General features: G+C 33.6%; 2 protein-coding genes across 2 annotated transcripts; both read right to left on the bottom strand.

The window, feature by feature from the left end:
• LOC123656833 (ER membrane protein complex subunit 3) lies at positions 1–3,626 on the bottom strand. Its single transcript, XM_045592452.1, has 5 exons — positions 3,348–3,626; positions 3,138–3,276; positions 2,661–2,778; positions 1,466–1,627; positions 1–303 (listed from the first exon to the last, which is right to left on the bottom strand). Exons 1-5 carry the CDS (start codon positions 3,494–3,496, stop codon positions 128–130), a joined length of 744 nt encoding a protein of 247 aa, XP_045448408.1. The 5' UTR covers positions 3,497–3,626; the 3' UTR covers positions 1–127.
• A 12,041-nt stretch (positions 3,627–15,667) lies between these two features.
• LOC123657194 lies at positions 15,668–24,859 on the bottom strand. The gene is made up of 8 exons (XM_045592773.1): positions 24,601–24,859; positions 24,408–24,513; positions 23,659–24,126; positions 18,191–18,400; positions 17,648–17,782; positions 17,049–17,219; positions 16,645–16,804; positions 15,668–16,275 (listed from the first exon to the last, which is right to left on the bottom strand). The coding sequence occupies exons 1-8, from the start codon at positions 24,672–24,674 to the stop codon at positions 15,788–15,790; spliced, it is 1,812 nt and encodes a 603-aa protein (XP_045448729.1). The 5' UTR covers positions 24,675–24,859; the 3' UTR covers positions 15,668–15,787.
• Between the last annotated feature and the right edge of the window lie 1,676 nt (positions 24,860–26,535).

Here is a 26,535-nt window from a genome sequence, read left to right on the forward strand (position 1 = left end):
AATATTCAACCTTACCACTTCACTTTATTACCACATATTTATTTTACAATTATTACTATAAATATTTCTTATTCCATGGTGTACAATTACGTAATTAAATAATTTATTACTAATAAATTTTCTTTTATTACTGCTGTTTGTCTTCATTACCAAGTAAATCAGACTCTGCTGTGGCCAGTGCCCAGCGGTGTTCTGTGATCTCTAAGGCTTCCCACTCAGCTTTAAATGCAGCCTTAGGGTCGGGCGGCATGGCCATAGCTGCTCCTGACATCTGTTCTTGCATCACCTTTGACTGATCAGCAGCTGTGATAAAATATTTTACAATTAGTTTAAAATTAACTAAACCTTTACAATTTCACGTTTTACTTCTTTTTTAACCGACTTCCAAAAAAGGAGGAGGTTCTCAATTCGACTGTATTTTTTTTTTAATGTATGTTACATCAGAACTTTTGACCGGGTGGACCAATTTCGACAAATTTTGTTTTAATCGAAAGGTGGTGTGTGCCAATTGGTCCCATTTAAATTTATTTGAGATCTAACAACTACTTTTCGAGTTATATCTAATCATGCGTTTTTACTTGACGCTTTTTTCGTCGACCTGCGTTGTATTATACCGTATAACTTTCTACTGGATGTACCGATTTTGATAATTCTTTTTTTTGTTGGAAAGAGGATATCTCTAGTTTGGTACCATGATAAGAAAACCAGGATCTGATGATGGGATCCCAGAGAAATCGAGGGAAACTCTCGAAAATCCGCAATAACTTTTTACTGGATATACCGATTTTGATAATTTTTAATTTAATCAAAAGCTGATATTTATCATGTGGTCACATATAAATTTTATCGAGATCTGATAACTACTTTTTGAGTAATCTTTGATAACGCGTAGTTACTTGACTATTTTTTCGTCGATCTACGTTGTATTACTCGTCGATGTAATTGAAGTCGGTTTTTTTTTCGTTTGCGAGCAAACACAATTATTTTATTTTCTCTACAGTAAATTTTACAAGTATTCAATATGAACAGGCATCATTTACAATATCAAAAGTTTGTTATTGACAAAGGCGTTGGCCCCACGTCTAACAAAGACTCATCTCACTCTGTAAATATAGGAAATGTGCAAGAAACCTCAGTACTCGTTTCTTAAAAAAACAGACTATAAAAAAAGTTAGAACGAGGTTACTGTATACTATTTTTTTTTCCTATAACCTAAGCACTATAATGTAGGCGTATACTGTTTTTATAGCTTGTTTTTTTTAAAATTATGTATACACGTACATACATTCACACTCATGTATGCAAACATATATACATACACACATAATCTCGACAAAGTTAAAGTTGATAACTCTATATGTATATATTCAATGCAACAATATTCAATAGAATCAAAAATAAATATTAAGCATACTAGCAGACTTAAAAAGCCTAATTTAACTTTTATATTATTAATAACACTTACCATTATTCTCTCCGAGCACAAGGGTGTAAATTGTACGCAGACCAAAAACATTAAGGAAGTACCATGAGGCAGATGACACCCACGAAGCATCGAGATACGCCAGTTCTACACCTCGTTGCAACATAGGCTTAAAACGCAAGGTTAGAGGGAATGGTACTTTAGCTGTGGATATAAATTTACTGGAGTAAATTATAGATAATGTCAATAAATAATATTTGAATAAATAATATTGGAATTAAATTAATAACAGTAAAGTTTTTACAGGTTAGTAGAGGCATTAAATTCAACCACATATGACTATATTTCCTTTTTAAGCTACTTTACAAAAAATATCAATCAAATTGTAGCATTTCATGCACAAGATAGATTTACAACTGAACTTAACTACTGCTACTATTTGAAAAAGGGTCTAGAACGACAATGTAGGGTTAGCGGCCCCAGAAAGATATTTTGAAAATAACTTGTGGCAAAATTAGCGAGAACCAAAGTCACTATTAATACAATTTCAGCCACTAATCTCGTTTCATTTTAGAGATACTTGATCAAAAACACGTTATAGCCGTTATTTTTCAAACTCGATTTTTTTTTTTTATAAAAACTATTGTAAAGGTCTACTAATATTATCACAATTTTATCACTTTATAAAAGTTTTAGCTTCAAAGCAAGTTTGGGCAAAACACGTGAGTTCACGTTATTTTGGCGTAAACTTGTGGAGGCCTATGTCCAGCAGTGGACTGTATAGGCTGTAATGAAGCTTCAAAGCGATATAGCTCTAGTTTTATCAGTATTCATGAAATATGTATTGAAAAATAAGTGTGAAATCACATACAATTGCATATAATTATATAAATGATGTATATACACAGAAAATAGCATTGAATACTTAGAATTATTGATTACTGACAAACGGGTACAACTTGATACATATTGATATTCATGAATTTTTTCACACAGTTATATCAGTTAACACAATAATTATTTCCGTAACTGTAGCAGATACAAGGATGTGAATTAGACTTAAAAAATTTCTGTAACTGCCTACGTTCACATCACAATATGGGTATAACTGAACTTATCACAGTAGGCACAGGTATGTAGTTAAATTTTTGGTCTCGTAGTTATATCAAATCTGTATGTTTTTCAATTAAAACCAAAAATTTTATATTATTAATAACAATGACACAAAACAACTTACTCGTTAAGAAACCACTGAACATCCAATTAATCCATCCACCAATCACAATCATAGGTAATACATTGGTCACGTTGCCCTTCAACATGTCTGTCATCATGCCTGGGTCAGTCATGGGGTTCTATAAAGATTGTAAACTTGATTTAATGTTGGATATACCCGTACATATATACTTCAGTAAGAAAAATTAATATATGTATATGTAAAGGAATGAATAATAAATTCCTTTACATATATTTGACCTATAATAAATATACAGCTCACATTTAATTTACAAAAGCAATTTGAAATTTCTTTCTAATCGCAGTGTATTTACAGTTATTAATGAGAAGTAAAATCAAGCACAAGACATAACTTAAATAAGTATTTTTTTATTAGAGAAGGTAATAAACTTCATTATAAGTTTAATGTTCATCATTTTAACCTTCCTATTTCTTAAGAAAATAGTTTCAGAAGTTTTATTAAAATTACAAATTATACCTGGGAAGTTGCTGCCCGTTTTTGAACTTTGAAATATCCAGTATCTTCATTGTTGAACCAGTGACGTCGCATCGCGAAGGACTGTCTCGGTAAATACTTTCCGTTCTCACGAAGCAGTCTCGCACGTATCATCACTTGACTAAAAGTAGGGTTATTTTTAATAGGGTCACGAGTAGATTGAAAAGGTTAATAAAGTTAAATTAAACATACCTGTCTTGCATTTGTAAAATTTCTATCTTCTTTTGAGACGATAATATAATCGAAACATAATGTCTAACAATACCAACTAAAAATGTTATAATTACAATGGGTAAAAACACCCATAAACGTATTTTTGGATCTAATAACAACTCGGCCATGATTTATTTAATATATACAAAGTTTTATAATTCAAGTTATTGCTTAATTAATTATTTTTAATGATTAATTTCAATTTATAGGCAATCGAACGATTTCATTTTAACCAAATTTTAACGATATTGTCAAAGAGGATATGTTGTTTTAAAATTTATCCCCAATAGGGAAAGGCAAAGGACTATAATCCATACAGCCTAGTCTGAATTTGTAAGTTTCGTTCTGATATATCAAAAGGCCGGAGCCAAGTCTGAAGTAACTTTATTGTTCTTCTGATTCGATGACTGGTAGAGTAAGGCCGAAACCAAGTCTGAAATTTCATATTTTCGTCTACTCTTCTTTGTCTATAAGTGATAGGCGAGGTCGAAACCAAGTCTGTAATAGGCCGAAGCCTGAAATATCAAAATAAAATTTCACATCCGATGAATGAAGGTCCTGATCCTGTTTCAAATATCATTGATAGTATTGCAAATAAATTCAAATATACTAGTATAGTTATCCAAATTAGTCAATAAATCTTGTGTATTGCGCGGGACATTTTTTGGTCCAGAAGTTGATAACAAGTTGGCTATAAATAAGAGGCGTTCCAGATTAAAAGCGGAGCATTCAAAAAATATGTGATCTAAAGACTGTGTAGAGTTGTTGGTGCAATGTGGGCAAACGGGCGATGAGATGATACGCATACGATTCAAATGTGCATTAAATCTGCAATGTCCAAATCTCAAGCGGCATAGTATTGTATAATATTTTCTGCTTCTATGTTGATGCGATTTAGTAAACCAAGGACTTTTTCCAATATCTTGATTTATCTGAGCATACCAAGATCCTTTTCTTAACAAGGTTTGTCGCCAAAGATCACGCCAATCAGATAGGATTTTTGATTTAATAGCAACTAATAGATCAGTGTATGGTACGGCAACATTCTCATCAACAGGGCTGCCGCTGTCACTGTCAACAATTGAACGTGCCAGAAAGTCCACATGTTCATTTCCCCTTACTCCTATATGTGAAGGTGTCCACAATAATTTGATGTTGTAGTTTCTTCGGGATAGTTGATAAAGGAGATGTCTTATTTCTAAAATGATGAAGTTTGTATTAGCACTGAATTGATAATTATCTAAAGCCTTTAGAACGCTCATACTGTCAGTAATGATCAGCCAATATTGATTAGTTTGTTTTTTAATGAATTCTAGGGCAGCAGTAATTGCTAGAGCTTCAGCTGTAAATATTGATATCTCCTTTTTCAATCTGACGCCTTGGCCAAACTTCAGATGAGGTACATAATAGGCCATGGAAACATTTATATCATTTTTTGATCCATCTGTGTAAACTTGTTTGAACTTATCAGAGTATTGTGCTATGAGGTTGTAAACTTCCTGGCGCTCTTTTAGCTTATGATCAATAATAATATCGATTTGATTAATAAGACAGTCAAACTCCTTTTCGTAACACATCCAATTGCTAGAACTGTGTATTTTGTGTTGGTTATTTAGATTTAACATGAATGAATATTCGAAGAGAATAAATGGGTTATTAGAAGTTAATGGAGCATTTACAGGATATTTACTATGTAAGTAATTAAGCTTTTTAATTAGAGGATGATTACTAATGGAAAACAGTTTTAGCAAAAAACAGTATTTCAAATATTTAAATCTAAGGTGTAAAGGGGAAATGTTGCACTCGACCTGTAACGAATTAATTGGGGTTGTTTTCATGGCGCCAGTGATAAGTCTCAGGCTGTGATTTTGAATAATATTTAATTTGTTAACCAACTTGTCATTAGCAGAAAAACATAGAAATCCATATTCAAAATGACTGCGTACAAGAGATTTATATAGGGTAAGAAGGATTTTTGGATCAGAACCCCAATATGTTTTTGCAAGAGACTTTAAAATATTAAGAGCCTTAAGAGCTCTATCAACTATGTGGTCTACATATTTGTTCCATGATAAGTTATTCATGAATATAACACCTAAAAATTTAACTTCATTTGTGATAAGAAGAGATATATTATTATAGTTTATTTTAATTCTTTCAGACCCTACTTTATTAAAAACTATGACTTTAGACTTTTCAAAGCTAATGTCCAATGCAAGATAATTAAAATAAGAATTTAATTTAACTAAAGCTTCGTTTAACTTAAGATTTAGGGTAGTTATATTATTACTAGAACAATAGACTACCAAATCATCAGCAAACTGTAAATTGTATATATGAGAGCCTAGAATTAAGTTTAATCTATGTATATAAAGTGTGAAAATCAATGGACTCAAAATGCTACCTTGACATGTACCTTTATGAGAAAGCCTTGGACCAATAAGTCTATTATTATACTTAACAAATACCTTCCTACTGTGCAAAAAATTAAAAATCCATTGTATAACTTTTACAGGTAAACCAATCGCAGCTAATTCCGTGGATAGAATATGATGGTTAACATTATTAAAGGCTCCAACTACATCGAAGAAAACTCCAGCGAGAGCTTGCTTTGATTGTATAGCATTATAAATATCAAGATGTAAGTGAGCAATGCTCTCCCTTGAAGACCTGCCTCTTCTAAAACCAAACTGATTAGAAGGTAAAATATGATTAGACTCTATGAAATGTTCCAATCTTTGTTTTAAAAGTTGTTCAAATATTTTTCCCATGCAAGAAGTCAATGCTATAGGTCTATATGAATCAAAGTTAAACTTGTCCTTGTTGGGTTTTAAGATAGGTACTAAACAATCAACCTTCCAATCCATAGGAATAAGATTATGCTCCCAAAGAAGATTCAGGATATTTAATAAAATTAGTTTAGATTGAGAAGACAGGTGTTTAAGCATTTTATATGAAATGTAGTCAAGGCCAGGTGTAGAGTCTTTTCTGGATGAAATAGCAGAATTTAATTCGACAATGGTAAAAGATTTTATAATAAAATTTTGATTAGGAAGAATATGGCAGAAAGAATTAAGATTAAAGGCTGGCTCTACAGTATCTGGAGTATATTTTTTGAGAAAATCAAAGATCCAAGAATAGTCAGAGTTGTTATGGGAAGGTGGAGAATAGCTTTTGTTAAATTTACGCATATACGTCCAAATGACTGATATAGGAGTCGATCTGTTAAATTGTTCACAAAGTTTTATCCAACTGTTTCTTCTCTCATTTCTGATAATATATTTTTTGGTGGCTTGTAGTCTTTTAAAATTAATGTAATTAGCCTCAGTGGGATCAGATTTAAAAGTCAAATAAGCGTTTTTGCTATTTAATACGGCTTTGGTGCAATTGAAATTCCACCAAGGAAGAAGTTTTTTTTTTTTATTTAAGTTAGAAGGAGAGCATGAAGATAAAGCTGTATTAACCAAAGAGTGCTTAGAAATAGAAGATGATTTCCACAGTGCTGAGTGTAAAATATCTGTAAATTTTGTGTAGTTATGAAGGGGGTCTTGTGTATCAAGAGAAAATTCAGTGAGCAATAGTTGGACATTTAAATTATAAATGTTCCAATCAACGTTGTTCAGGTTAGGGAAGCAGGGTAGTGAGCTACTATTGGGAATAGGAGTGGCATTGTAATGATTGTTATTAAGTAAAATTTTTGTGATTACAGGAAAGTGGTAGCTGCCTAAGGGATCGTCATGTACTGACCAGTCACACTCTAGAGCCAATGAAGGTGATACTATGGTTAAGTCAAGAGCATTCTGTCTCCATATGTGCGAACCAACAGTGGTCATACTTCCGTCATTAAGTATAACCAAATTATTGTTATTGATAGACTCTAAAATGTCTTTGCCTCGACAATTAGAAGTAGAACAGCCCCAGGCTGAGTTTAGGCCATTAAAATCTCCTGCTAGGAAGATTGGTTCTGGTAAACTTTTAATTAACCTGTCTAGTTTAGATTTAGAAAAAGCAGGATTGCAATTAGTTGGACTGTAAAAGCTTATGATAGTAAGTTCTTTGTTGCTAGAGTATTTTATACGAACAACAACATTTTGAATGGAGTCATCATAAAAAGTATCAATTTTAGAATAAGAAATAGAGCTATGTATTAATATGGCTACGCCATTGTGGGTGTTTCCTGAATCAAGACGAATTACATTGTAATGACGTATCTTAAATTTTTGACAAGGCTTTAACCAAGTCTCACAAATTAACGCAATGTGAATATTTTTGTCCAAAAGGAAATAATTAAAAATATGTTGATTGTGTAGAATACTCTGAGCATTCCATTGCACAATATTTAAAGTATCCATAAAGTACAAATTATTTATTAGTAACCTTTTTTAATGTATCTTGCAGGACATTTTTAATATTTTGGGAAGAGATAGGTATTTCATTATTTTTGTTTAGTGTTATAAGTTTTACTAAAGCTTCTGTAATAGATTTGAGTATTATTTCGGAATTTAAAAGAGATAAGAACTGATCAGTTTTGTTTAATGATGGAAAGTGAGAGCTGTTTAAAACATCAACAAAGCTTTTTTTCTGAAATTTATCTCTGTTAAGCTGGATTTTTTCTTTTTTAACAGGGCATGCAGGGGATATGGCAATGTGATTGCCAGAGCAGTGACAGCAACTGGCTGCAGTATAAGGAGTCTGACAATCTTTAAAATTGTGACCTTCGCCACAAATGCTGCATCTTTGTGAATTTTTACAGAATTTTGCAATATGACCATATCTTAAACACTTTAGACACTGCTTTACTGGCGGGATGTACTGCCGTACTTCGAACCGCCAGCTGTTGAGGTCCACACTATCTGGTAAATTGGGACAGGAAAAGGTTATAGAAATTGTTTTTGTGGGGATTAATTTTATTTCTCCATTTTCTCTTACACGTCGCATAAATCTACGTATAGATATAATATTTTTCGTGCTAGTTAGAGCTGAATATATTTCTTTATTGGATAATTCTATAGGCACATGAGAAATTACCCCAGTGACCTCTGTAGCGGCAGCCGGAAGGGAAGCTTTAAGTTTGTACCCATCAAGATATTTTTTGTTGCCTAAGACCGCGTTAGCAAAAGCAGGTCTATCAAAGATAACTCCAACTTTACTTTTATTAATGCGTTTTAGTTGTTTCACGCCTTTATTATATTTTTTTATGCTATTAGCGAGTGTCATCATGTCTCTTGTTCCGATTGGCTTGTCAGCCTCTGTACTCTCCAGGAATACAATATAGTCAAAATTACCCCCGTTCTCAGGGTAGTGCCGCACGTAATCGGCTACCCGAAACGGGGCATACCTTTCGGCGTCTGTTAGCTCAACAGATTTTATGGACTCGGAGTCGGAGCTCAACGAGTCGTCCTCAGCGTTATCTTCCTCCTTCTTTTTCCTTTTCTTACTTCTCCCCATCTCTTGATTAATTTATAAGTATTTATTTATAAAAAACTCCAGTGAATGAATTATAAAATTAATAAAATATTTTTGAAAAAAAAAGACCGCCTTTTCACTTCAAAGTTCCCGCGCTTTTTCACCTCAAAGAGGATATTGTCAAAAGCCCAAAATTTTATTCTACAGACAATACACAAGACAAGATAAAAACATTTTTGGATTGCACAGATTATACCCAATCAAAGAATAATTCGTTGTAAAGTAGCTGACCCGACGAACTTCGAAACTCGAGTCATAGGTTTTTCTTGACGAATATATTTGAACCTACCCCACCCCAGCCTACAAAATAATGATATCTATAATATAAAAATGAATCGCTGAATGTGTTGCTAAGCGCAAAACTCGAGAACGGTTGGACCGATTTCGCTAATTATTTTTTTAAAATATTCCTTGAAGTACGAGGATGGTTCTTACGGAGAGAAAAATTCTAAAAAAAATTTTTTAAATTTCCTGAAAAAGTCTAAAAACAACACTTTTCTATACTCCCATACAAAAGATTTGTGATAATACTTAAAAGTCAATTTGAACTTTAATTCCATACGATAAAGTTTGTGTTAGGCGATACGAAGTTCGCCGGGTCAGCTAGTTTGTAATAAAAAAAATACTAATCGATAGAATTTCAATAGCTCAATTCAAATACGTTGTCATTTTAAATTGCTCACCTTAAATTATTTAATTAAAAATCAATAGTCGTTGAAAAAAAAAATATTTATCAATATTTTCAAACTCCTATATCTTTTGATGTATACAATATTTTAAGTTGCTCAAAGTGTTAAAAACTGCAAAGTTGCATTTATATAGTTTGGAACAGCTCCACTTTCCTTAATTTTTAAATAAATATATATAGTTTGAACAAATAAAATAATATTTGTAAAAAAAAAAAATTGTATATGAGCAATTAAAAATGCAACTAGAGCAGTTTTTTAACACTTGGAGCAATTTAAAATATTGTATACATCAAAAGATATACTTAGGAGTTTGAAATTATTGATAAATGAATATTTTTCAAACTTTTTTAAATTTTTAATTAAATAATTTAAGGTAAGCAATTTAAAAGGACAACGTAGTTGAATTGAGCTATTGAAAATTTATCGATTAGTATTTTTTTAATACAAGTATCATTATTTTGCAGGTTTGGGGTGGGGTAGTTGTTGTTGTTTTAAAATTTATCCCCAATAGGGAAAGGCAAAGGACTATAATCCATACAGCCTAGTCTGAATTTGTAAGTTTCGTTCTGATATATCAAAAGGCCGGAGCCAAGTCTGAAGTAACTTTATTGTTCTTCTGATTCGATGACTGGTAGAGTAAGGCCGAAACCAAGTCTGAAATTTCATATTTTCGTCTACTCTTCTTTGTCTATAAGTGATAGGCGAGGTCGAAACCAAGTCTATAATAGGCCGAAGCCTGAAATATCAAAATAAAATTTCACATCCGATGAATGAAGGTCCTGATCCTGTTTCAAATATCATTGATAGTATTGCAAATAAATTCAAATATACTAGTATAGTTATCCAAATTAGTCAATAAATCTTGTGTATTGCGCGGGACATTTTTTGGTCCAGAAGTTGATAACAAGTTGGCTATAAATAAGAGGCGTTCCAGATTAAAAGCGGAGCATTCAAAAAATATGTGATCTAAAGACTGTGTAGAGTTGTTGGTGCAATGTGGGCAAACGGGCGATGAGATGATACGCATACGATTCAAATGTGCATTAAATCTGCAATGTCCAAATCTCAAGCGGCATAGTATTGTATAATATTTTCTGCTTCTATGTTGATGCGATTTAGTAAACCAAGGACTTTTTCCAATATCTTGATTTATCTGAGCATACCAAGATCCTTTTCTTAACAAGGTTTGTCGCCAAAGATCACGCCAATCAGATAGGATTTTTGATTTAATAGCAACTAATAGATCAGTGTATGGTACGGCAACATTCTCATCAACAGGGCTGCCGCTGTCACTGTCAACAATTGAACGTGCCAGAAAGTCCACATGTTCATTTCCCCTTACTCCTATATGTGAAGGTGTCCACAATAATTTGATGTTGTAGTTTCTTCTGGATAGTTGATAAAGGAGATGTCTTATTTCTAAAATGATGAAGTTTGTATTAGCACTGAATTGATAATTATCTAAAGCCTTTAGAACGCTCATACTGTCAGTAATGATCAGCCAATATTGATTAGTTTGTTTTTTAATGAATTCTAGGGCAGCAGTAATTGCTAGAGCTTCAGCTGTAAATATTGATATCTCCTTTTTCAATCTGACGCCTTGGCCAAACTTCAGATGAGGTACATAATAGGCCATGGAAACATTTATATCATTTTTTGATCCATCTGTGTAAACTTGTTTGAACTTATCAGAGTATTGTGCTATGAGGTTGTAAACTTCCTGGCGCTCTTTTAGCTTATGGTCAATAATAATATCGATTTGATTAATAAGACAGTCAAACTCCTTTTCGTAACACATCCAATTGCTAGAACTGTGTATTTTGTGTTGGTTATTTAGATTTAACATGAATGAATATTCGAAGAGAATAAATGGGTTATTAGAAGTTAATGGAGCATTTACAGGATATTTACTATGTAAGTAATTAAGCTTTTTAATTAGAGGATGATTACTAATGGAAAACAGTTTTAGCAAAAAACAGTATTTCAAATATTTAAATCTAAGGTGTAAAGGGGAAATGTTGCACTCGACCTGTAACGAATTAATTGGGGTTGTTTTCATGGCGCCAGTGATAAGTCTCAGGCTGTGATTTTGAATAATATTTAATTTGTTAACCAACTTGTCATTAGCAGAAAAACATAGAAATCCATATTCAAAATGACTGCGTACAAGAGATTTATATAGGGTAAGAAGGATTTTTGGATCAGAACCCCAATATGTTTTTGCAAGAGACTTTAAAATATTAAGAGCCTTAAGAGCTCTATCAACTATGTGGTCTACATATTTGTTCCATGATAAATTATTCATGAATATAACACCTAAAAATTTAACTTCATTTGTGATAAGAAGAGATATATTATTATAGTTTATTTTAATTCTTTCAGACCCTACTTTATTAAAAACTATGACTTTAGACTTTTCAAAGCTAATGTCCAATGCAAGATAATTAAAATAAGAATTTAATTTAACTAAAGCTTCGTTTAACTTAAGATTTAGGGTAGTTATATTATTACTAGAACAATAGACTACCAAATCATCAGCAAACTGTAAATTGTATATATGAGAGCCTAGAATTAAGTTTAATCTATGTATATAAAGTGTGAAAATCAATGGACTCAAAATGCTACCTTGACATGTACCTTTATGAGAAAGCCTTGGACCAATAAGTCTATTATTATACTTAACAAATACCTTCCTACTGTGCAAAAAATTAAAAATCCATTGTATAACTTTTACAGGTAAACCAATCGCAGCTAATTCCGTGGATAGAATATGATGGTTAACATTATTAAAGGCTCCAACTACATCGAAGAAAACTCCAGCGAGAGCTTGCTTTGATTGTATAGCATTATAAATATCAAGATGTAAGTGAGCAATGCTCTCCCTTGAAGACCTGCCTCTTCTAAAACCAAACTGATTAGAAGGTAAAATATGATTAGACTCTATGAAATGTTCCAATCTTTGTTTTAAAAGTTGTTCAAATATTTTTCCCATGCAAGAAGTCAATGCTATAGGTCTATATGAATCAAAGTTAAACTTGTCCTTGTTGGGTTTTAAGATAGGTACTAAACAATCAACCTTCCAATCCATAGGAATAAGATTATGCTCCCAAAGAAGATTCAGGATATTTAATAAAATTAGTTTAGATTGAGAAGACAGGTGTTTAAGCATTTTATATGAAATGTAGTCAAGGCCAGGTGTAGAGTCTTTTCTGGATGAAATAGCAGAATTTAATTCGACAATGGTAAAAGATTTTATAATAAAATTTTGATTAGGAAGAATATGGCAGAAAGAATTAAGATTAAAGGCTGGCTCTACAGTATCTGGAGTATATTTTTTGAGAAAATCAAAGATCCAAGAATAGTCAGAGTTGTTATGGGAAGGTGGAGAATAGCTTTTGTTAAATTTTCGCATATACGTCCAAATGACTGATATAGGAGTCGATCTGTTAAATTGTTCACAAAGTTTTATCCAACTGTTTCTTCTCTCATTTCTGATAATATATTTTTTGGTGGCTTGTAGTCTTTTAAAATTAATGTAATTAGCCTCAGTGGGATCAGATTTAAAAGTCAAATAAGCGTTTTTGCTATTTAATACGGCTTTGGTGCAATTGAAATTCCACCAAGGAAGAAGTTTTTTTTTTTTATTTAAGTTAGAAGGAGAGCATGAAGATAAAGCTGTATTAACCAAAGAGTGCTTAGAAATAAAAGATGATTTCCACAGTGCTGAGTGTAAAATATCTGTAAATTTTGTGTAGTTATGAAGGGGGTCTTGTGTATCAAGAGAAAATTCAGTGAGCAATAGTTGGACATTTAAATTATAAATGTTCCAATCAACGTTGTTCAGGTTAGGGAAGCAGGGTAGTGAGCTACTATTGGGAATAGGAGTGGCATTGTAATGATTGTTATTAAGTAAAATTTTTGTGATTACAGGAAAGTGGTAGCTGCCTAAGGGATCGTCATGTACTGACCAGTCACACTCTAGAGCCAATGAAGGTGATACTATGGTTAAGTCAAGAGCATTCTGTCTCCATATGTGCGAACCAACAGTGGTCATACTTCCGTCATTAAGTATAACCAAATTATTGTTATTGATAGACTCTAAAATGTCTTTGCCTCGACAATTAGAAGTAGAACAGCCCCAGGCTGAGTTTAGGCCATTAAAATCTCCTGCTAGGAAGATTGGTTCTGGTAAACTTTTAATTAACCTGTCTAGTTTAGATTTAGAAAAAGCAGGATTGCAATTAGTTGGACTGTAAAAGCTTATGATAGTAAGTTCTTTGTTGCTAGAGTATTTTATACGAACAACAACATTTTGAATGGAGTCATCATAAAAAGTATCAATTTTAGAATAAGAAATAGAGCTATGTATTAATATGGCTACGCCATTGTGGGTGTTTCCTGAATCAAGACGAATTACATTGTAATGACGTATCTTAAATTTTTGACAAGGCTTTAACCAAGTCTCACAAATTAACGCAATGTGAATATTTTTGTCCAAAAGGAAATAATTAAAAATATGTTGATTGTGTAGAATACTCTGAGCATTCCATTGCACAATATTTAAAGTATCCATAAAGTACAAATTATTTATTAGTAACCTTTTTTAATGTATCTTGCAGGACATTTTTAATATTTTGGGAAGAGATAGGTATTTCATTATTTTTGTTTAGTGTTATAAGTTTTACTAAAGCTTCTGTAATAGATTTGAGTATTATTTCGGAATTTAAAAGAGATAAGAACTGATCAGTTTTGTTTAATGATGGAAAGTGAGAGCTGTTTAAAACATCAACAAAGCTTTTTTTCTGAAATTTATCTCTGTTAAGCTGGATTTTTTCTTTTTTAACAGGGCATGCAGGGGATATGGCAATGTGATTGCCAGAGCAGTGACAGCAACTGGCTGCAGTATAAGGAGTCTGACAATCTTTAAAATTGTGACCTTCGCCACAAATGCTGCATCTTTGTGAATTTTTACAGAATTTTGCAATATGACCATATCTTAAACACTTTAGACACTGCTTTACTGGCGGGATGTACTGCCGTACTTCGAACCGCCAGCTGTTGAGGTCCACACTATCTGGTAAATTGGGACAGGAAAAGGTTATAGAAATTGTTTTTGTGGGGATTAATTTTATTTCTCCATTTTCTCTTACACGTCGCATAAATCTACGTATAGATATAATATTTTTCGTGCTAGTTAGAGCTGAATATATTTCTTTATTGGATAATTCTATAGGCACATGAGAAATTACCCCAGTGACCTCTGTAGCGGCAGCCGGAAGGGAAGCTTTAAGTTTGTACCCATCAAGATATTTTTTGTTGCCTAAGACCGCGTTAGCAAAAGCAGGTCTATCAAAGATAACTCCAACTTTACTTTTATTAATGCGTTTTAGTTGTTTCACGCCTTTATTATATTTTTTTATGCTATTAGCGAGTGTCATCATGTCTCTTGTTCCGATTGGCTTGTCAGCCTCTGTACTCTCCAGGAATACAATATAGTCAAAATTACCCCCGTTCTCAGGGTAGTGCCGCACGTAATCGGCTACCCGAAACGGGGCATACCTTTCGGCGTCTGTTAGCTCAACAGATTTTATGGACTCGGAGTCGGAGCTCAACGAGTCGTCCTCAGCGTTACCTTCCTCCTTCTTTTTCCTTTTCTTACTTCTCCCCATCTCTTGATTAATTTATAAGTATTTATTTATAAAAAACTCCAGTGAATGAATTATAAAATTAATAAAATATTTTTGAAAAAAAAAGACCGCCTTTTCACTTCAAAGTTCCCGCGCTCATCCTGGGGTGGGGTAGGTTATATTTGAAGTTTCTTTTATACTTACCATGTTCTGAAAATAACTAATACAAAAAAAAATGTCTAATTTGGTTGTTGTACAGAAGTAACGCGCGTACTTACATTTTGGGAATTAAATAAGTTTACCATATATTATTAACTTATTTTTCTCTATCCTATATAAAGTACTGATAAATATCGTATTGTTTAAGTTTTGTTTATTTTAAAACAGAAGAAATATAAATAAAAACATTCTTAACGATATTTATTTTCTTATGAGAATAAACTAAAATTTAACATAATTATACAGTAAAATATAACATTATAATTAAGAGTATTATAATAAATCTAATCCACTGTTATTATGTTATTAATTTCGTACTTTTATTTGTGTATGACTCCTTGACAAATTAATAATAAGGACTTACAAAAGCAAATTTCTTAAAGTAAGGATTTTCAGGTGTTTTGAAACCATTTTCTTCCTAACGCTTCTTTGATTTAATTTTTTGAGTTGCTACTCTTGGTGATTTTCTTTTTAAAACACTTTTACTATTATTACTTGATAACTCATTATCAGCAACAGATAATGCAATTTTAGAAACTGTATTTTCATTAGAATCGGGTTCAGTTTTTATTTTTATGTCCAAATTATCATTTAACTTTTCTTCCTTAATTTCTTTTAACGTTGGAGATTTTTTGATTGGTGATTTCTTGTTAGGTGATTTTTTACTTGGAGACTTTCTACCTTTATCACTTGAAGGACAAATGTCCCTGTTTAAGCATTCGTGACACATTGGTCCTACAGGTAAACAGATTGTTTGTCCAAACCCAACCAATAAATGGTTGACATCACTCCACAAGTCAAAAGGCAGCCATGTCTGCAATGATTTGCGGGTATCTTCAGGGGTAGCAGTCGGTTTCTTTACCCAACCTATTCTATTACTTATTCGGTGGACATGTGTGTCTACCCCTAAAAATTGACAATGACATTTAATATTTTGGCCAATTCAAAGATTTAACCATTAACTAAATTCTATATGCAACAGTTAATTTTAAAATTTCCTCAAGTTTCTAGAAACAAAATAATGAAATAAATATTAGTAGTTATGCAAAGAACTTTCTTATTATAAATAATTATTTCACCCCAATTTTTTTCAGTAACATCATAAACAATAAGTTTGTCAGTAATTTTTTTTACACACAAGATAGAATAGTGGCTCAGTTATAGTTAGTTCTATAATGAATATATGCTATGTGATTATTTGAATATTACCAGAAATCAAAATAAATATAATGTTTATTTTAATATAGTTTTAGTCGATATTAATAGTTTTATTACCAATTCCTGTAACTTTATTCCATGCAACCTTCATACAAATATGTGCCATTTTTGGACCCACACCTCTCAACTTACAAAGTTTCTCAACTGAGTCTGGTATGTCACCATCATATTGTTCTTTTAAAGTTTGTGTTGTATCTTTTATATACTTCACTTTAGTCTGAAAAAAAAAGGATTTACAAGGTTTACAAAAACAATAACATTGTGGTCTTTTATTTATGCTTAGCACCTAGCTTACTTGTAAACAAAAATTTATACCTTTTTTGCAATGATCAAAAGTCATTTAACAGAATTGACAAATATTACAGATTATATTACTATTTTAATAATAGAATTATTCTTAACACTCATCATCCTTAAGGTACATCGTAATAAAGTCACGGTAGGTGTCAATTTCTTAATACCTTCCAAAACCCAACAGGGTAAATAAGTTGCCCTAATTCCTCATTACTCATGGCCAGTACATTATCAACTGTGAGTCCCCTGTTGCGTAGACGTTCCATTGCAGCAAATGTGACTTGATCTTTTGTTTGACTTGACAACATCAAGGATATTAAACTTTGGTATCTTAAAACCTATAAACAATAAAGAAATAAATGCTTTACATTCAATAACGTACAGAAGGTTTCTGACCCTATCGGATAGGAAGGTTTGGCCCGTGACCGTTGGGTAAGGCCCACAACACAAACTTAAGCAACGAGACTATTTGAATCAGCTCTGTGCCCTAAATGACCAAGTAACAGTTACTACTTGAGCAACAGTCATTAGAGGTGACTAATGCAGTAACCTAATTTAGAAAACCTAATATTAGAAAACTTGGGTATTTTACTTTGGTGTGTTGACCAAGGTAATTACTCAATTTTACTATAATAATAGGGGTACATAAAGAAATAAGATTGGAATTTAGAAATGTTCTAAACATATAAAACCAAAGCTAAACAGAATAAGGATTTCAAACCTAAACTTTGCTAACAACAATTTCAATTTAAAACCCTAAAATTACTTTAGGCGGCGCTTCTTCATCTAAGCACATATGACAACCCATTGAGTCCACTGGAGCATCATTATTAGCCCGCATTGTCTTTAAATTTACTAAGAACTCTTTCCAATTAGCAGGCTCCCATAATCCTTTTTGTTCCTGAAAATAAAAATAACATGTGTCATGGTTTAATATCAACAATATTAAATTTAATTAACACAATAAATATATACAATACACTGCAGTAATTAATGAATTTGAATTAAAACTTCTTTATGCACACTTGTCTTGGGGAGTAAATTGATAGATGCGTGATGAGAGCGTTACGAAAAGTGTGATCTGGCAAGGCGAACGAAAGTTGAGAGGGAGACATAAGTTAGTGAAGATAGAAAGAGAGTTAGGTTTCGTAAGTTTTACTTCAGTCGTGTGGTCTAAAGCATTCATTTTTTATGAAATATAAATTTATATTTTCATGTTAACATCAGCAAACAAAATTATTACAATATTAATATTGTTTAAATGACTTTAAATAAGAAAAGTTTTAAAACAACAGACTCTTATAAGTACCTCTTTGGTAGGCGAATCATTTTCAAACTCAATTTTAACTCGAGGTTTTTTCTCAAATTTAAATTTATTTATATCAATAATAGGTTTAGATTCAACATTTTTGGCATTTTCAGCCTTTATTGATGTGTTTTGTTTAGAATCTTTCGTAGCTGCTTCATTATCGACGGATGGTACTGAAGGTATATTTTTTCGCGGCATATTATAAGTTTGCTGCAAACGAAAAGACTATATTTTGTATTATATTCACTTTATTGAAAAATACCTTCATATAATCTTATAACAACTTGTATGTACGTTTAGTAAATATAACAAAACGATAAACGATATTTCAGTTTTTCAAATAAATCAAAAATAAATTGCCAGAGTGTAATATTTTCCCTACTATTACAATGTACTCTGTGGTAATATTGTAATTTGTAATAGCATGATGATCAGTGTTGCCGTTGGGACAATTTAGTTTATGGCTACATCAAAGAAAAAAGTTGACAGTTTTGTAAATAAATCACTTTCGAAATTCCGCTAGAAGTGGCTAAAGTGTGAGTTTTCCAATTACTGAACATAATGTGACTCAGTGGAGCACAATGCGAAATTGTGCTGATGCTTAATTGGAACTTGAATTCGTTTTGAAATACACCTAAACAAACTAAGACGACTTTACTTTACTTTGAATTACTAACTATAATATACTAGCTGAGACCCGCGGTTTCACACGCTTTCATTAAAAAAAATGCGTATGCGTAAACAATAACAACATTGCGCTCCGTTTGACATTTTGACATGAGTAGTATTAATGTTATGCAAAACAAACTAGGCTCAACAGCAATAGCAGTACGGTCCATTTTCATTCGATCAAACCTAAATTACGTTAAAGATAAACAATCATTCGGGAATCCCCCTGTCATAATGCGGACATTATTGGTGCTGCCTAAAATTAACTATGTATTTTAGTTTGGTAGTATTGGTACCGTATGGTGGTATGTATTAGTCGGTGAACTTTTTATAGTAATAAAAATACGTATGCAGTAACAATCTAAAAAGCAGCCAGAAGTAGCTAGATTTATTTTGGTAGCTAAAATGGATTGTTTTTTGGCTAAAACCGTTGAAAATCCGCTAGATCTAGCCACAAAATGGCTAAAACGGCAACACTGATGACGATCTGGAAATCTGGAATCGATTTATCGGAGAATCGATTCTTCGGACCATAATATAGATCGATTTTCTTAAATCGATATGTTGTACTGAATCGATATTTCGCCCTTTAATTTTTAAAATCGACATTCGATTTTTTCTGTTTTGGTAAAGACCATAAAATTATTTACAATTGCTGAATGTACTCGAAATATTACGGTGTTGCCGGTTAAAGGGTTAATTACTTAAAAACTTGCGAAATAGTATTCCTTGTATCCACTTTCTCAGTTCATTCATTATCTAGGTACTCTTCATATTTTCCCTTTCTATTTGCTATCACTCACTCATCTCTTTCTCCATACACTCGCATCTTTTATATCAATATACTCTCAAAAATAAAATACAAATACCAAACAAAAATTTATTTACAAAACAGAATTATTGAACCAATGATTGATTTCAGTCGGCAGACCTAGAGCCTTAAACCCTGCTTCCTTTATATCTTTAACCGGAACCGCTCAAGTAAATAACTTATACTCTTTCTGTACCCGACTGGTAGTTGTATCTTTATTGTATGTGGAGTCGGTGTTTTTTACTGGCATTATTATTTCTAATTCTTGTAAATGTTCGAATGTTTTGGGTATAACCGGCCTCAGTACTGTTTGGTTTGAAGAGTTTGTGTTCGAGAATATTGTATATCTGTAGATGAAGAAAAGTAATAAATTGTGTTTTTATGTGTTCCTGTGGTAAGGCCGGCAACGTCCTTGTCATCATAATGTTGCAAACTTTCATAGGCTATAACATGGAGCATAGATGCTCCATGGGCTATGATAACCAGTTATCATCAGGACCATAAACGTATGTAGTATTTAAAAAAAAATAGTAATACAAAATTATAGTAAACTACTATAAATAGAAAAAGATTCGTATATGTCGGCACTTGTGCTGTCATAGGTAATTAGAAAGAGATTTATAAACAACAGATACACCGATCACGCCACTTAGCACATCGTTCGATACTTATCTACTCTCACTCATTCTGTTAGTCGAGTCATTCTGACGTGTAGAAAATGTTCGGAGCAAACGTGGCTAAGGCTAAGGCAGTCTTGGCTCTGGCTTGGCACGGTGCTTTCAATAATTAGTTTGTGCAAACGAATTAATTGTTACATATTATATTACAATCTATAATTTGACAAGGCAGGGCAACCTGAGCAGTGAAGGTGAGCGTTGATGCGCATCTCAAAAGAGGCCTCCTTAAACCTAACCTAGGTCGGAAGTTCCCCCAAGGGAAGTTGCTGCATCTCTTACTGGACGCGTCCCCGGGTGGTGGATAGGGCGGATAGCCACTCGCATTGCACCATTGCGGGTGGTAGGGGTCTTCAGATCCCGCGGACCGAAAACCAGTAAAGCTGGAAGAGAGGGCGCGTAGTTGTGGGGTGTGGCTTGGCCCCTCACGTGACGTCGTAACAGAGGGCGCGGAGTGGTTTGTGGACTTTGGCGGTCCCCCCGGCACTAGAGGGTGGGATGAGTGGGTTTCCCTTTCCCCCCTGGTGGTTCCGACGGGTCAAGCGCTGCAAAGGCGTGGAGCGGGGTGGGGATTTTCCCCCTGCTACAGTGGACGACAATACTCCGTTCCTCTCACTGCCAAAGATGCATGGCTGATGGGAAGTTACTACCCCAGGCGGATACCGACGCCTCAGGAAGAGGAGAATCCCCCAGTGCCACGGCACTTAGCCCTACCGAACCTGGGGGGGGGGGGGGGGCAACGCACGTATTTCTGTTCCCAGTGTTTCCGATGAGCAGCCCTAGAAAGGCGGAGTGGGGGTTGTGCCCGTGAAAGGTGGCGAAGACGGGAAGTTCTTTCTTCAAGGGAACGAGCGCTCCGACGAGACAACCACTGGTGAAGCTAACGGGCATCAGTGGTGAGTATGGGACGGGCGAAGCCCGAGCCGGATTACGACGGTTTGGAACAGTACTGTATCAGGTAAGAAGTAGGTCCTGTTCGATAACTAGCCTGGAGAATATGTCGGAGGGTCAGACTGCCCTCGACTCCGACGACATTATTCCAGCCTACAGGACGGTTCGATTGATGGCGAAGCGGCAACGACTGCTATCGTCTCCGCGAGAGTTTTCTTCGGACGAAGAAAGTCATCAACCATTATCGACGCTGGCGTGTGAGCGCTGCCATAGAAGAGAGAAAGTCTCGCGCGGAAAGGAGAGAATATTGAATACGGAGATCTCCGATGCGGGGGAGAGACGCCGGGCGATGGGCCTGGGCGTGGGCGACGCCTGCACCGTCGACACCTTGAGTGCGGTAAGGACGTCGATGTCACCTTACAGGTGGCGACTAGGTTTATGCACCTAAGGGGACCTCCCTCAAGGAAGCCGCTGCTTCTATCCGACTCGCGGTGGAAGCGCTGAAGGAACGTACTTTCTCGGACGAGGTTTGCAAATTACAAGCGGAGAACACTCGACTGAGGAGGGACGTCGAAGTCCTCAAGTGCCAAGTGGCAGAGCTGGCCAAAGAACGACAACCAGTTGTCTCGACGCCCACCTCGAACAGAGGCTGCCGCCGACCAAGACGGTTCATCCACCGTCAGCGGCAGGCGAGCGAGGCTACGTAGCAGGTGTCAGCGCTAAACACTAGTGCTGGAATGAAGAAGAAAAAGCAGAAGAAGAAGCAGAAGAAGAAAAGAAGAAGAGGCAGAAGAAAAAAGCAGACGAAGAGGAGCGGAAGAAGAGAAGCGGGAAAAGAAAGCAGAAGAAAAAGAGAAGCGGGTGAAGAAGATAAGCGGGAGAAGAAGAAAAGCGGGAGAAGAAGAAAAGCGGGAGAAGAAGAATAAGAAGAGAAGCGGGAGAAGGAGGGAAGCAGAAGACATTTACATTTGTATGAAAACCTGTGTTACGGCATGCAGCGTCAATCCCCCACACAATGACAATGAGTACAGCACAACAAGTTGAACACAACATACACAAGATATATATGTGATTATACAAATGATAAAAATGATATAATATTATGTACTTTTTTAGAATGTAATCTATGACAGAAACTAAAATAAGATTTTTTTTTTATATTTGCAACTTATTACAACAAATTGATGAAATTATTGTTTGTGATAATTATTATATACGCTTCAGCCTGTAATATCCCACTACTGGGCATAGGCCTCTTTCCCCATGTAGTAGAAGGATCAGAGCTTAATCCACCACGCTGCTTCAATGCGGGTTGGCGGATAATTACTATATACCCAACTGAAAAAAATTTACTGAAATAATTATTTATACTAAGAATGTTCTTTACAGTCACTAGTATTTATTTTATTGTTTTGTTGCTATTAAGTACAGAGAATTTTAAAATAAAATTTTTATGCATAGTAAAAATTAGGAATTTACGGAGATATTGTCCACAGAATAAGTAATAAAATAGGCTGTGTCAAGAAACCAACTGCTACTCCTGAATATAATGAAAACAGAGTGAAATTCGCGTAAACATTGCAAAAGATTAAGCTACTCCTGCAGATACCCACAAATAATTGCAAATATAGATAGCCTTTTGACTGAGTGATGTCAACCATTTATTGGTTGGTTTCGGACAAGCAATCTGTTTACTTGCAGAATCAATGTGTCACAAATGTTTATACAGGGACATTTGTCCTTCTAGTGATAAAGGAAGAAAGTTTCCATGTAAAAAATTACCAAAAAAAAAAACGGTAAAAGAAATTAATGAAGAAAAGTTATATAGACATAGTTACATTTGTTAACTGCAGATCAAGATAAGGTATTAAATGTACCAGCAATTGCTGAAATGAATTTAAATATAAAAACAATGCCAACTTCAAATAAAAATACAATTTCTAAATATGCATTCTCTGTTGCCGATAATGAGTTATCAATTATCAATAGTAAAGATGTTTTCCAAAGAAAATCACTAAGTAGCAAACCAAAAAATTAAATCGAAGAAGTCTTAAGAAAATGGTATTTAGAGACCTGTAATTGTTTAATTTAAAGATTATAATTTGTTAAACTTACTTAAATATTTATTTTTATTTTTAAGAATCTGTATATATCTACATTACTGCACTTTCTTGGCCTGCTATATAACATTAGTTCTCACTATCACAGGTTGGCTGGAAGAGATCTCTTTTAGAGATAAGTCCACCGTTGCTAACAAAATTTGTATATTAATATCTGTACAAAAATTTCAAGTGCAATAAAGAATATAATAAATAGGTAAAGAGATTAAGTAGTAATACTCTTTGATTTGATTTTAGAATTTATTTAAATCACAATTAAGAAATTAAATACTATTAAGTATGTTTCTATTTCTTTTTTCTATGATTCTTTTTTCTTGATTTTTCTTTTCTCTGTTCTGTTTTTTCTTTCTTTTTATGAAGTTTTTTATTTTGTATTCTATCTAACTTAGTTTTCATTTGAAAAACTTTACTTTTCTGTAATTTCTTTGTAGCCTGTTTCTTTAATATCTTTTTGACATCTTTTTTAGACTTTAAATTTTCACCTTTATCTTTATCTTGCAATTCTGGTTCCTCTACTTCATCTTGTTCCAATGAAGTCATTCCTGGTATTTCTTTACTATGGTCCTTTTCCATTATTTTTTTTTCCTTTTTATCAACTTTTTCTTTCGGCCTGTTCTCTCCTATGACAATGTCTTTCTTTTGGAGTGTATCTGATGAGAGTTCCACAATTTTCACATTGACATCTTCATCCTCGTATTCTTCTTGAAGTAACTGTTCAATATCAGGTATTGGACGACTAGATACAACAAGCTTTTTGTACGATTCTTTATTCTAAAATATAATATGCATCAGATTAAACAAAACACTTCACACTCAACGGCCTCCATTAAGATTAATTCTTGTGTTGGGGGTCCGGAAAAACACAATACACAAGCATAAACGGCCAGACCACAACAGACATCTATATGGCCAATTCAAATGTTTGTCATGAGCGGGGATCGAACCCGCGAAAGCGAGCGCAACAGCCAATGATAAGACCGCTGCGCCAAAACAAATGCTGCTAAAATAACAATAGTAACAAATTTGAATAAAAAAAAATATAAGGTATGTACCTCTTGTTTTATACGTCGCTTTTCCTCTTTTAACATTCTTTGTAGCTCTTCCTGTGCTTTTTTCTTCCTTTCAAGTTTTCTTTTGCGAAATCCACATAAAAAGTCCCTGAAAAGAATTTTGAAATTAGTTACAATATAACTAGTATTAAATAAACATTACACACTTATAAATATTAAACTATTTATTCCTTACTTTCTTTTAGATTCGTCAAAAACTAAAGTAATTTTTTTCTTGTGTTCGTTATTTTTATTTCTTTTCTTTCCCATATTGTACTATCTAAATAAAATTGTGTTTAACGTTTTGTAATTATTTTTAGCATGACTGCCAAATAGTATATAAGGCATATATATATAAGGTATGATGACTGCACGAGTATACTTTCAACATAACCTCACAATAACCAAAGCGTATATAAGTACAATAACAGTTCCTATATATACAAAGCATAAGCCAGTGTTGCCGTTAGGACAATCTAGTTTGTGGCTACTATAACTTATAAGTATTACTATACTCTGTGCTCCAAAGCATGCGCGGGCATTTAGTGGAAAGCGCCCAATAAATTTTTTTTTGGAGTTTATGGCCTGGTATCTAGACCTTTAGGCCAAGTCTTGAGTATTTTTATTCGATTTATTACACGCCCAAAAAGTCAAGCCACACTGCCACAGATTTTCTTTATTGGGCAGGTGTACGCGCCACGTGTGCATGACCGACTAACGAAAGATCAAGTCAAAACAAGCAGCTACTGAAAGAACCAGATTTATAACCCTATTGGTTGTTAAAATATTCCTGTTTGAACTTGCGCGGTGTCACGGTGACACCGCCTCGGCAATTAAAGGTTATATTATGATCGAGTTATGGTCGGTTCATTATGTTGGGTAACATTATCATAAAGCTGTTTTGAGTCCATTAATTTGATTTGAAAGCCCTATTTCTTAGCATCTATAATCTATTCTATTTTTTATTGTAATTTTGTGTTTCACTCAGAATCGATAACTGTGGGAAGACCCTACATTCCAAGAACAATTATATTTAATCCTTAGTAACTATAAAATACAGCTTATAATGGCTCGTTTAATAAGAGACTCATATAAAATGCCTCGGGGAAATACCTGAGTACCATTTATGTAAAGTTAAAATTAGGTACAAACAGTGTTACAAGCCTCAAAACTCGTATAATTTAAGTTTCATGTGCTAAAATAGAGTTGATCGGGAGAATATACCCTAAAATCATTTTATGGGTTTTTAATCACCAAAATCGCGAGTTGCACTGATAAATCGATAAATTTCAACATCACTAGCTCACGAAAAGAATAAAAATTAAAGATATACCTACCTAATTAATTTTTTCAATACATGTAGTATTCCTCCAACAGCTTTCTCCCTCGAACAATAAATATTAGAAAGAGATATTTACAGTCCATTCGATGAAAAGGGGAATAGCCCGCATTTTTTCGACAGGTTTGCCATATGAAGGAAAAAAGTATCAGAATAGTTGAAAAGCGTGAAATCTACCAAAATACCAAATATTTTTTACCTACTAGGTACTGTTCCGGGTGCCTCGAAATCTACCAAAACCATAAAAATCTACTAAATCTGGTCACGCTCCCCACAGAGCACAGCATGGAGCATAGAGAGATTTCTCTAGGCTCCATGGAGCATAGTAATACTTATCCTAGCCAAAGATCCTAGCAATGCTCTACCATAATAGCCACAACCAAGAAGCTTAATATAAGCTTCTTGGCCACAACCAAACAATTATATTACTTGATCTATGGTCTACCATAATTAAAAAATAAATCGAAATTATTTTTATATAATGGTTAACTAGACAAACTAAGTACAAATTATTTTGTTTGCCTTCTCTACCAGTCTTAGTAATGATATTTTGGTATTTAATTTACAATTATGAATTACAATAATAATTTCTCATTTAAATATCGTTTCACAAATCCAGAAACTTAATAGAACACTATGAGTCTATGATTCAAGACAATTATTCTTATCGCAAAAAATCTTTAAAAAGATGAATAAATTATTTATATTTTTATCACACAAAATACCAATGCATTAACGTAAGCTAATTTTTGGCAACCCACCAAGAATTTTAAAATACTCACACGGGATTGG

Source organism: Melitaea cinxia, chromosome 10 (assembly GCF_905220565.1).
Source record: "Melitaea cinxia chromosome 10, ilMelCinx1.1, whole genome shotgun sequence".
Lineage (NCBI taxonomy): Eukaryota > Metazoa > Arthropoda > Insecta > Lepidoptera > Nymphalidae > Melitaea > Melitaea cinxia.